Below are 12,453 nucleotides of genomic sequence, written 5' to 3'. Positions count from 1 at the left end.
GGAAACTTTTTTGTTGAAAAGAAAAACGAAAAAGAAAAATAGTCGCATAATTCTTGCCTGAATACTTATTTATGTATTTAATTCATTGATCTACAAATATAAGGATTATTGCTGACTATTTAGACTATACTCGGTAGTACTATAGCACAATGGCAAGGTAAACTCCTCATGCTCTGAAAAATGCCATACGAAAGATTTGTTTGTTTGTTTGTTACTTTTTTTCATTTCCATAATTCATAATTTTTCAACACAATTTACAGTGGCGCGCCTCACTGTGCGGCGCCCAGCTCAGCGCTTTAAGTAGTCAGCATTGACAGCGTGTGAATTCGTATGAAATTTGAATAAGATCACGTTGCACGCATAATTTTGAGTGTTATTGAGCATTGAACCGCGGGCACGTGCCCAAGCAAGGCAACAGCATACGAATACAAGAAAAACGTTCCGCTCCGCTCTACACCTTACTCCTCGAAAACGTCAACAATAAAGAATAGCTTGAACTGAATTATTTGTTATGAATTTTTCATATTTTTTATTTTCTTTTGTAGATCACTCCACTCGGCAAGAAGCGTGTCTTAGCCTCAGCGAGTATAAATATGCGCAAATACGCCAGTATTGAGTCGACCCAGCAGAGCTTTACGCTTAGCTTAAAGCCGACCTCACGAAAGATTACCGCCGCCGAATTGGAATTGACACTTAGTTGTGTGTTCCTGCGCGAGGGCAAAGCGACGTGAGTATGCTCTTTATTTACCTACATACATGCATATCGATGGCTGAGTGGAAGATCGACCTATCTCGGCAGCCAGTCCGAAAACGCCCTATCTCAGAAAACTTTTCAAGAACGCCCTACTTCTGAAATTGACTGAAGAACGCATTATTTCAAAATTTTATTGTAAAACACCCTATCGTTTTTGAATCGGCAGCTGAGTTAGGGCGTTCTTCAACCAAATTCTGAGATAGGGTGTTTTTCAATCAAATTCTAAAATAAGGCGTTGTTGAAAAATTTTTTGAGTTAGTGCGTTTTCAAACTGGCTGCCGAGATAGGTCGAAACCTTTTTCAAATTAAATCTGTGTTCGTATGGAAAAGTGGCTTATGTCGAAAGGTTGGCTTTAGTATAATGCGGCATTCCTTTTATTCTTTGAACGACAAGGAATTTTTTGATGAGACTTAATAAGACTTGCTAGTATCGGAACTATTTCTTGCACGTTTATTTGCTAAAAGTTGTTCAACGGCTCAGCGCCAGCGAGTCATTCGCAATCGTATACTGCAAATGCCGATTTATATTAAAGTCAGCCTTTCGACATAAGCTACTTTTCCATACGAACACAGAAATGAAACCTTTTTCAGATTCAGTGAAACTTTATCCAAATTAAATGAGACCTTTTTCAGATTCAGTGAAACTTTATTCAAATTAAATGAGAACTTTTTCAGATTCAATGAAACTTTATTCAAATGAAATGGAACCTATTTTTTGGATTACTTTGAATTAGCTGTTACGTGTTGCTCTCCCTTACGGTCAAGGCATGTTGAATACAGTGTTGCCGTTTCGGTCCAATTGGACCAATATTAGTAGTTTCATATCTTAAAATAAGGCTTTGGTAGGTTGGTTGGTTTGTTGTGATTTTCGAGGGGTTTTGGTAACTAGGCAAATCATATAATTTATTGATTTTATAAAACTTCAAATGTCTCTGTTTTCGGGAGTACATGTAAAGGTTGATGTGGAAAGGAAAAGAGAAATGGGACATGTCAAAATTATTCTTGAACCGAAGTTGAATGTTGCCGTGATTAGACTGTGCTCTAATCCATGGAGTTTGTTTAAGTTAGAAGAAAATAATCAGACAATTGATATGCAAATGACAAATTTTACATTTCGCTTAAGAGAGTGAGTGAGAAGGAAGAGTATTTGTACTTTATTTCCCTCTTCTCCTTTAAGAAAATAATAGTTGACAGCTTTGAATATTAAAAGTAGTAAAAATATTCTCCCAGTTAAATATCATAATCGGCGTTATCGACTCCCTGACATAAGTATGGCGTCGATAACGTCGACTCTGTTACGTACGTGTTTTTACGTAGAAATATAGAAAAATAAATAAATAAAAAGAAATGCCAAGTATGCATAACCGAGCCTTTAGTGATAGCCAGACATGGTGCAAACGGCTCTTAATAGGTTAAGTTGATTTCCTGTTCCTTAATTTAAAAATGTTTAATACTTAATTGGAATAAAGTTTCATTTAATTTGAAAAAAGTTTCATTTGGTTTGAATAAAGTTTCATTGAATCCGAAAAAGGTTTCATTTAATTTGAAAAAGGTTTCGCTTCATCTGAAAAAGGTTTCAATTAATGTGAAAAAGGTTTCGCTTAAACTGAAAAAAGTTTCATTTAATTTGAAAAAAGTTTCATTTAAACTAAAAATGCTATATACATTTTTCAATTTGTTAAATTAAATGAAAACCAAACTAATCCCTTTCCGCGTTCGCAGGGATGAAGACATGCAGAGCGTCGTTTCTCTGATGTCCGTCAACAATAATTGTGATGTTGCTCCACTGGACGACTTAGAGGATATACCCGATCTGGAGAGTTCGGGCGATATTTCGGATCATTTATATGATTTCACGCAACAGCTGGAGCAAATGACGACTAGTTTGAACGGTTGTATGGACCTGCCAACGCCATTGAGTGGTGCGTACAGAATTTTTAATGTAGCCCTTTTCTTTCCTCTCTTGATTTCGGGTTTCTGGTTTGTCCTGTAACTAAAAACGTTATTGATTTGATTGTTTATACTAAGTATTTAGTGATTTAGTTTAGGTTTAGTAGTTTTAAATGGTAAAAGAAATGATTACACTTAGCATACATGATAGTAGAGTACAGTAGCGTAGAACCCACCGTAGACTAAATAGTTTTATACAAACACATATGTACATATGCAAGCTTTTGCATAAAGAAGAATCAATATTGGCATAATGTAATGATATTAAAGTACCTTCCTCATACTCACACAAAGCTGCTATTAAAACAAAAAAAAAACAATGCAGAGAACCCCTATATCTATATGTTTTAAAGCAACAGGTTTTTGTGCGCTAATTGACGCTAACGCTTTTTTGCAATTTAGGAAATGAAATCGAACAACGGAATAGATAATCGTATAATAACTATAGTTTCTATATTTTGACTTCAAAAGAGGCAAGATTTTCCTTAAAAAAAAATGGATAAATAGTTTTATAAACCCCCGGCATCATTTTAAAAGAAGAAATTTCATAGTTTTTAGGTAACAAAAATCTTTACTACACAAAATCTCTACTAACATATTTCCTTTTATAAAACCAATTGCAGCTACTTTTAACTGCAATTTGTATATTTTTTCAAAATTAATTGTGTATAAATATTTTTCTTTTTCTCTCGTCTCTCTAACTTATTGCTACCGTTTCTCAAATTCATTTTTTTTTTTCACAAAAAAAAAATCATTCAACAATTAAATGTATCCATTATCATTTCTAACTGTTCAATTAATCAACTGATCCTGTAAATGTTCGTTAATTTCATTTATGTTTAACACTGTATTCCCTATGTATTGCATTTTGTTACTTTTATCTCAATAACCAATTCATACAACTCCAACACGCGACCACACACTCACCCACCATATCACCCATATGATAACCGTTTGTATATGCTCGTATCTATGTGTGTGTATGCGTAGTTCCTTCCTTGTCCGAAGACCCAACTCCATTGGCCGAACATAATCGTTTGAATTTTGAATTCGAATCAGAGAAACAATTTGACTTCGATGTCAGCGACGAGCTGCTTAAGACGCCCAGCGCTGCACAACCTCAAGTGCAGCAACAGCAATCAGATCAACAGTCTGAGAGGGAAAACACCGTTGCTGATAAAGAGCCGAAGCATTCAGTTCCTGCACTGACACCTGCCCATCCTGCGGGAGTGAAGAGTAAAATTGTTACATCGACCCCAATTGCCAACTCTGGCACTGCCAAGACGACCGAACGCAAGCCGAGCGCAGTGAGTGAAGTTGGTGCGCGTCGCTCAATCGACTTCCAAGGCGCCAAGAGTAGCAGCACAAGCAACAGCGAGGAGTCACCGCAACAAAATGGCGAAATCAGCAAAGTGGTGACCAGCGCTGCAGTCTCTGTTACAGGTGAAGCTGGTGAAAAGACACAATTGGCAGAAGCGAAAGCTGAAGAAAGGCCAACTAAGTTCAGTGGCACCAAGTCTACAACACTTAGCTCCTTGCTGTCTATGTCGACCCCTGCTGCAGCAACAGCAACGACGTCAATTAAACCGGGTGAGAGTGAAGAGTCGAAGGGCAAGTCGGTAAGCGTTGGCAACGTTGCGCCACCCAAACCCGCGCGTAACGACATCAAACGCGCCGAATTGCAGCCGCTCAATTTGAAGAAGAGCTATGAGCATGACAACAACAGCAAGAGCAACAACAGCATTGCCATGACCAACAGCATCAGCAATCCAAACAACAATAATGTGAGCAGCATTAACTGCAACAACAGTCTGACGGTGAATGGTTCCGCTAAGACAGTGGAGAAAATCGTCTTGAAAGAGAATACACCAGGGCAAGATTTGCTGGAGTGGTGCAAAGATGTGACTAAGGACTATCCGAATGTGAAGGTGACCAATTTGACGACCAGCTGGCGTAACGGCATGGCGTTCTGTGCAATCATCCATCACTTTGAGCCGGACCTGATGTGAGTGATAGACGAAATATATTTAAATTAATTAAACATGTAATTATGTTGATTTCATGTCTGCCACCCGGCTTATTTTCCCTTTCTGTGCCCTCCTTTCAGTGACATGTCGAAAATCTCCGCACACGATGTGGTGGGCAATTGTCGCACCGCCTTCGATGCCGCCGAATCGCTTGGCATACCGCGCGTCATTGAGCCACGTGACATGAGTTTGCTGGCTGTGCCGGACAAATTGGCTGTCATGACGTATCTGCATCAGTTGCGAGCGCATTTCACAGGCAAACAGCTGCAAATTGAACAAATTGGTGAGCGAATCGAAGTGCGCCACAACAAGCGCGGCCTTTCAATTTACTTTTCAATATGAAGAAGCAAATCAATGATACTAAATTTCTTCTATTATTTTCGTTAATTATTAATTAAATGAATTTCACCTTCTACCTTTTGCTACATACTCAGGACCCACGTCAGACGAGTCAAGTTATGTGATCGGTAATTACAAGTCGGACAACCTTTCGCAGAATCTACTCAATTTAAGCCACTTGAAAGCGCAATTGTTGCATCAGAATTCGCTCGACGATGACATCTTAGGCATCGAGGCGAAAAACAATTCAACGCCAGCACAACCTTCGCCAACGGCGAAGAAGGATGTAAAGAATTTAATACTCGCGGGCTCGAAGAATATTTTGGGCAAAGTGCTTTCGCCAACAAAGGATAAGAATTCGATCAATGCATCACATCATAGTCATGTGGGCAATCAGACAGCTCCCATCGAGGACAAGGAGAATACAAATGCCGACACGGGTGTTGGTGCTTCAACGGATGACTTTTATAATAAATCGAATTTGGTGCAATCAGAAACAAAGCAGGGGACGCCCCATTCGCCAACAGCGCTGGATCCCAATGCGGCGAATGTGAGTACTGCGTTTGTAAGACGATTTTGCTTGGCTTTTATTTTAACTCTGAAATTGGTTTATGAGCGCAAGCCCACTACTACTGGCTGCTTTGCTGTAAAATGCTCCCTTCAAGATAATTAATTATTTAATAATTTTATTATTATTTATTTTATTAATTAAAATAATTTTTTGAAGTGAAACTTCGTTTAGTAGGTAATTATGGAAACTTGCTAAGCAGTGGCTTAGGTTAAGATTAATATTTAGCTTAAGATTTGAAGAATTTAAGATTTGTCAGGGCTTATATTAAGATTAGATATTAAATCAGAACGTAGTATACTAATTTCTGCAACATAAATCGAGAGCAGTTTCACTTCAGTAGTGTGTCCCAGGCGCTTTCATTTTTATTGAATGATTTTTTTAATCTTCAGTTGGGATCATAAATTGCATAAAGTGTTTTCGCATAAATTTTGTATATAATACATTACTAATTTATATTAATTTATGCGATTGTTATGTAGTTTAGTTCGTACTATTTAATTTTAATCAATTTGATATAGTTTGAGCTCGCTTTTGATTTTATTCGCTTTTGTTTTGGCTTTCGTTTTTGGCTTATCATTTTCGGTTTAAAATTCATCTACCCGTCCATTCACCAAAACTACAAAAATAAAACGCTTTAAAAACCACAGCGCATTTTGTCTCGACACAAAGAAATGAGTGAAAAAGCTAAATTGATGATCGAGAAGCTGAAAATTTCCAACGGCGTTGAGCGCAACGAGAACGACGTAAGTAATCATACAGCGCAGCATCAAAGCGTCGCACGTTATCACAGTACTCAGTTTGAATTTGTTGCTGTTGAATTACTGGCTTCATTCAAAATACAATTGTAACTTTTTTCTTTAATTTCAACTTTACTGTTCTAATATATCATTTGGCCATTTTCAGGAGGAACGTCAGCTACGTTTACGTGAGCAAGCGCGTCGCCTAATTCTCGAGACTCGTACCAAATCAGTTAATGGCGGCGGCGGTGGCGGCAACTTGGATAGCCCGACCACACCCACCAAGCTGAAACGCATGAACTTCTCACCTGAACGCACCATTTCACCCATCCACAATGGCATCGAGGACTATGGTGTGCCAAGCTTGGGCAACAATTCACCGACAAAGGTGCCAATGTCGCCAACGAAGAAGATCACACCGCCGCGCGACGTGGATGCCTTGTCGGCGACAACCAATAGCAATAGTAAAATGTTGAGTCCTAGTCATAGATTAAGCGAACGCTTCAGCAACGGCACGAGCAACAGCGGCGGCAACAGTCCACTGCAGTCATTCAATGCCGTCATGGAGCGTATCTCACCAAAGAATGATAAGAAGGTAGGTGTAGTAGCTCATCGATTTTGTTTTCTCATAGCATAATAGCAACATTCTCTGCCACAGGGTGACAAACTCTCCTACATCGAATCGGAATTGGAAGCGCTCGAGCGTGAACAGGTAGCCATCGACCAGAAGGCAAGCAGCCTGGAGAAGAAACTGCGCGCAGTCATGGGCGGCAATCCAAGTAATAATCGTTCACAGCGTAACCCTTTCCTTAGATTGATACGTAATAGTATTGGTGGTGGTGATAATATACGTATTAAGTTGCTCGACATGGATAGCGATGGCCAGTTTTCATTGTCGCCTTCGGGCGAAGATACTTCGCCGTGCACATCGTCGGGCTCCGTGACGCCCTCATCGTTGTCCAGCGATGAGGAGGCGGCAAAGCGTGCTGATGAAGATGTGCCAGTGGCGTTGTCGACGGATGCAGCTGTTGGCGAGCGTGTAGTTCGCCGGCGGCGCCGGCGACGACGACGCCCACACCAGCATCAACGCACGCAAGCGGCGGAGTATGCTGGCCAACAGCAGCTGCTGCCGCCGCGCCACCGTCCACGCTCACAATCGTGTATTGTCGATGCGAATGAGAACCACAGAAATCATGCGCATCAGCAACAGCAACACAATAGGTTTATAAGTAGCCGAAATTTCACAAACGCTTTTGCGCCGTTCAATTTTATTTTCTCCTCCTCCAATACGAATACAACAACCACCACAGCTTCCTCAAATCATTCCTCCTGTGATAATCTGCCAAAGGTGCACGCACAGCTGCTCTATGACGGGGGCGAAGTTGAAGATGAGATGCGGCGAATTCGATGCCGAACCGAGGAACCGCCCGACAGCCAAAGACGGTCCCGTAGTCGTTGCCAATGCCATTGTCGCGATGGTGGTAAACATTTGTTTTTGCATTGAGTCACTCTTAAAGCCTGTAGCTACTTTTTCAAATTTGCAATTAAATTACTACAACTCTACATAATATTACTACGATAACAAAAAGAAACGTCAAAACAAAAGCCGCTCACAAACGCAATTGCAAAATGCATGTGCGCAAAGTTTACTCGCTTACAGCAATTATTCTGGCACAGCGCAAGCATATCTCTTTCGATTCGTCGTCTATTAATTGGTTGTCCCTGAAGATGTTGTGTTGCCGTTTTGCCCTTTGGAAGCTAACCGATCGCAGATCGCAGATCACCGCTCATAGTTCATTGCTTAAAACGCTTAGCTTGAACGCTTCGGCTCGTTTTGGTGTTGTAAAGTCGTGCGCTAACAAAAACAGCCTTCTGCCGCTATTTACTTTCGCAGCTTGAGCAAGCTATAATTAACACACAGATTGCGCGCATTCCCTTTTGCTTTCGCCGCCCAGTTGTAAAGCTAAAGCGCCACTGTCTTCGCTTCTAACATTTTAATTGCATCCCGTATTAACTCAGCTTTTAACGCTGTACATAACTTGTAAAAAATATGTAGTCTTATTAATGTCTTAGCTGTTTGTGTGTTTAACTTGGAAAGCATTTTCATCAATCCTGCTTGTAAGAAAAGAGAAGCGATTTGAGTAAAAGCAATGCTTCCGACTATTGGCTAAAGGAATCGAAATCGAAATAAGGCACAGCTGCTCAGCTAACATTTAGAAACAAAATTCTTAACATCGCAATCGTATTCGTAGCGCTCTACTCACCACATACTAAACTCACCACCAGGGCTCAGATTTTTGTGACACACTATATTTGCTAAACATTTCATTACTACACTTATTACCATGTCATCACTTCAATCTTAGCGCGATTTGTACATTTGTTAAGAAGTTCTAATTCATACTTAATTGTATTATTGTTAAAATGTTAATTCAATATTTTTGGCGTTTAACTTTTGACTATTTGTGCTTATTTAATTCCGTGTAATAATAATTGTTTTGTCTCTGCTGGCACAGAAACCGATGAAACGGAGGAGCAATTGCTGTCGCAATGGTTTACGCTCGTCAATAAAAAAAACGCGCTGCTACGACGCCAAATGCAGCTCAATATACTGTAAGTGCTCGGAAGTTGTATTGAAGCTTCGATTCTTTATTCTCTGATGTTGAATAATTTTTTTATTTGCCAACAAATTGCAACCTCGTCTTTGCTTTATATTTTGCAGTGAGCAAGAAAGCGATTTGGAGCGTAAATACACGCTTTTAAATCAGGAGTTGCGTGCCGCGCAGTCCGTTGAAGATTGGCGGAAAACGGAAGCACAACGTGAAAAGGAGCGACTGCTGCTCGAGGAACTAGTGTCCATTGTGGACAAACGTGATCAGTTGGTGCAGCACTTACACAGTCAGGAAATTGCGTATGTGCCGAAAAACTTTTACATTCATACATATTTTAAACATTTTGTTTTACTTTGAAAGAATCGAACGTAGGAGTAAAAAATTTAAACAGAACCCATTTGAGACTGAAACTGTAGTTTTTTAGTTGCAAGCTTTATTTGTTCGACTTGGTAATTGTAGTCATTTGTCTTATGGACGCTCTGGAATTGAACTATTCGGTTTTGTGCTTGACGGACGAATGCCATTTTTGACTCACTTTTATATTCCAATACTTTTGCGAAATTTTACTAAACAAACGTCTTTAAAAATATACTATAAGTTATTTTAAACATCACATGAGTTTTTTTAGTGAAGGCTTCTTAGCAGCAAATTTTTTACCTATTCCGAACTTTTTTTTTTAGTATCGAGGACGATCATGAGATTGCGCGTGAACTGGAACAGGTGGATATCAGTGGCGACAAGGACAAGTGCGTTTTGCAATAAATCGCCAAGGCGCTAAAATTTAAAATATGTCTCTCGTCCGCAACTCGCAACGCAGTGAAGACGACTCTTGAGTAAAAAAACAATTAATTCGCATTATCTAAACAATTTTGGGAAATCCCAAAAAAAGAATGATTATGAATACATTTTTACAATGCGTTTACGCATAAAAAATCGTAACTTATTATGAAGAAACGTTGAATGAAAATTCTCCGGTAGTTAGTGTTCAAGATGAATTCATTTTCTACAACAGCGACAGTCAAGTCAAGTAAAAATTTTCCTTGGGCATAGCAATTACTTATTGATTAATCAACAATTTGCTTGTTTGCATAAATAATTCCGCCTTACGAAAGCGTGGATGAACCGATTTGAAATTAAAAATCAAATACTTAGGCCGATACACTGGGTGACATAACAAGTGGTTTTGTCATTAGGCCATACATTTTTGTAAGGTTAAAAATTCGTGACAATGTGGTGGTTATAACAGTTGGTGAATGCCCTAACTACATACATACCTATGTAACATTTGGTTCCTGAGCCTTTCGTTTACTACTAAAAAATCTATATCACTGTTTATTTCTTATGAATGTCTAAGCGCCGATGCACAATTCTAAACGAACGGCAGCGTTTGCAATAACTGTGAACGCGGACAATTACGAAGCACGACCCTCTACTGAACACACAATATAAAATGGTCGAAGTTGCAGAAAAACCAAATTGCAATAATACAAATTGAATTTTCTCTTATTTGTTTTTTTTTTTTATAGACAATTTTATTTCGCGCTATATAGTACACATGTATGTTAATTCATCCGAAGTACTTTTATACCTTTAAGTTTTATTAGAGAATAATTCTTTTTAATAAACTCAAAATTAAAATACTAAATAAAATAAAAACCAAAACCTGTTGCGTGCAACTTAAACACAAATTTGAAAAAACGTCCGTTAGTTTTGTAAGCAAAAGTAACACAAAAGAATAAAAATCAACATAGTGAACAAATATGAAATAATTTTTATTGTCCTAAGACCTAAATCCCAGTTTTGTACGGTTTTTGCTTCACACGCTTCTTTTTTGTGCCATTCTTTCGTTCAGCCAACACGACCGTTTAACGATACTCATTTCAACGCTTACACTGCTTTTTACAACTATTTTACTTAATTCGAATTGAATATCCAGTTTGCTATACAAAATATTATTTGAATTTCAAGAAAGTCAGAGAAGTTTTGTTTGAGTGGTACTATTAAAATGTTGAACTTAATAAGCTGTATCAATGACTTCAGCTCAGTTATGGTTTTGCAATGTTCTTTTTTCATCTAATCTATCAATTGTAAATTATTTTTAATTGTATATTTAAGCTGTAATTACATACATTTATTTTTTGATAGTGGTTTAGTTTATAATTTGACTAGTGTGATCCTAACTGTTAACTGTACCTACCTGTTTATTATTAAACAACAAAAACCAAGTAAAATATAGAAATACGTGTTTAGTTTCATAATTATTATTTTTAAATTTATTATTAGGTATTGTTTGGTATTAAGTTGCTTACCGAATAGAAATTGGTGACTATCGACTTTTGTTTTTACCTTCACCCCCAAATTATGTTATGATTATTTAGTGCTTTTGATTTCGTTGCCTATGGATCTAACGCGAAACGTTGCATTGATGGCGTTTCAAAAATACTTAAAAACCTATAATTTTAAATGTACTTTAAATGGAACTGCGAACAGAAAATGTATTACGTTTAAGTGATCTATTGATAATACATGCATAACTAGATATGTATATGAATGATATATGGATATGTACTAAATGTGAAATAATCAACAAAATATATATATATATATATGTACATGAATAAATATGAATGAAATGAATAGCGTAGCGCATAGTTTTATTTTTTCCAAATATGTACATACGTCCGTAGCTTTCGGAATTTTCTTACAACGCTGTTAGCTGAACATTCGAGGGTTCGAAGTAACTTTCACAGGAGTACATAAGTGTTCGAGAAAAGCGCGATACGAAGCCTCCTAGTCATTTTCATATTCTACTCACATATTAATTACGTGTTTTAGCGTTTCAAATATGATGCTACCTCGGTATTCTGACGACGCACAGTGTGCTTTTTGAACACTCCATGCGAATTATCCGTAGCGCTTTCAACAGAAGCAATATTTTGATATGAAACTAAATGTTCTTGAAAGCTGATGTTATCCCCTTTCACGGAAAAATACTGCCATTAACCCACAAATAATCCTTGACCATAAAAAAGTTGGTCAAAAATAGTGCTCTTCAAAAACAACATGCAAAATCCACCGGATTTATTCCAAAAAAAAATTTGTTTGTATGTTTTATACACTAATATTAAAGATTTTGAGACGAGAAATACGATTCCACCGTATATAAATCGAAAAAAATTTTAACACCACAGTTTAGTAATTGCATTTTTGATTGCATTTTTTTTACTTGCATGCAGCTGTGCTTCGTTCTCACAATTTTATATCACTCAAATAACAAGTACGCTGTAGTGCTATCCAACATCTTTAATTTGAGCCAAATTATAACGATTTTGAAGTTAAACTTCGAAATTTCATTCGACATTTTTGCATTTTTTTTCTAATTTCATAGTAAAAACTCGAACAGCAGATTCGAATTTTAGTTTAAAATTGTTAAAACTTGGCTCTCAGAGCGCCTAAAGATTTC

The 12,453-nt window shown here is 37.8% G+C and overlaps 1 protein-coding gene across 5 annotated transcripts in view; it reads left to right on the top strand.

The window, feature by feature from the left end:
• The window catches only part of LOC118744375 (EH domain-binding protein 1), a 47,023-nt gene extending 35,441 nt beyond the window's left edge, over positions 1 to 11,582 (top strand). Inside the window, exons 3-14 of one of the 5 annotated variants that reach the window (XR_004993530.1) lie at positions 546 to 727; positions 2,477 to 2,676; positions 3,695 to 4,709; positions 4,812 to 5,014; positions 5,166 to 5,620; positions 6,289 to 6,384; positions 6,545 to 6,973; positions 7,037 to 7,157; positions 8,895 to 8,991; positions 9,101 to 9,289; positions 9,671 to 9,856; positions 9,895 to 11,582. Coding sequence is in view for 4 of the 5 variants with exons in the window: in XM_036477341.1 (XP_036333234.1) it covers positions 546 to 727; positions 2,477 to 2,676; positions 3,695 to 4,709; positions 4,812 to 5,014; positions 5,166 to 5,620; positions 6,289 to 6,384; positions 6,545 to 6,973; positions 7,037 to 7,157; positions 8,895 to 8,991; positions 9,101 to 9,289; positions 9,671 to 9,752 (3,069 nt within the window). In the remaining variant the exon portion in view is untranslated. Of the gene's footprint in view, positions 1 to 545; positions 728 to 2,476; positions 2,677 to 3,694; positions 4,710 to 4,811; positions 5,015 to 5,165; positions 5,621 to 6,288; positions 6,385 to 6,544; positions 6,974 to 7,036; positions 7,158 to 8,894; positions 8,992 to 9,100; positions 9,290 to 9,670 lie in introns of all 5 variants that reach the window. The other 4 variants (XM_036477341.1, XM_036477342.1, XM_036477343.1 and 1 more) reach the window with 4 other exon arrangements.
• The last annotated feature ends 871 nt before the right edge of the window (positions 11,583 to 12,453 follow it).

This window comes from Rhagoletis pomonella, unplaced genomic scaffold (assembly GCF_013731165.1).
Source record: "Rhagoletis pomonella isolate Grant_MI unplaced genomic scaffold, Rhpom_1.0 Rhpom_scaffold_00008, whole genome shotgun sequence".
Taxonomy (NCBI): domain Eukaryota; kingdom Metazoa; phylum Arthropoda; class Insecta; order Diptera; family Tephritidae; genus Rhagoletis; species Rhagoletis pomonella.
Note: the sequence above shows the minus strand (reverse complement) of the source record. Positions and strands in the feature narration are given on the sequence as shown.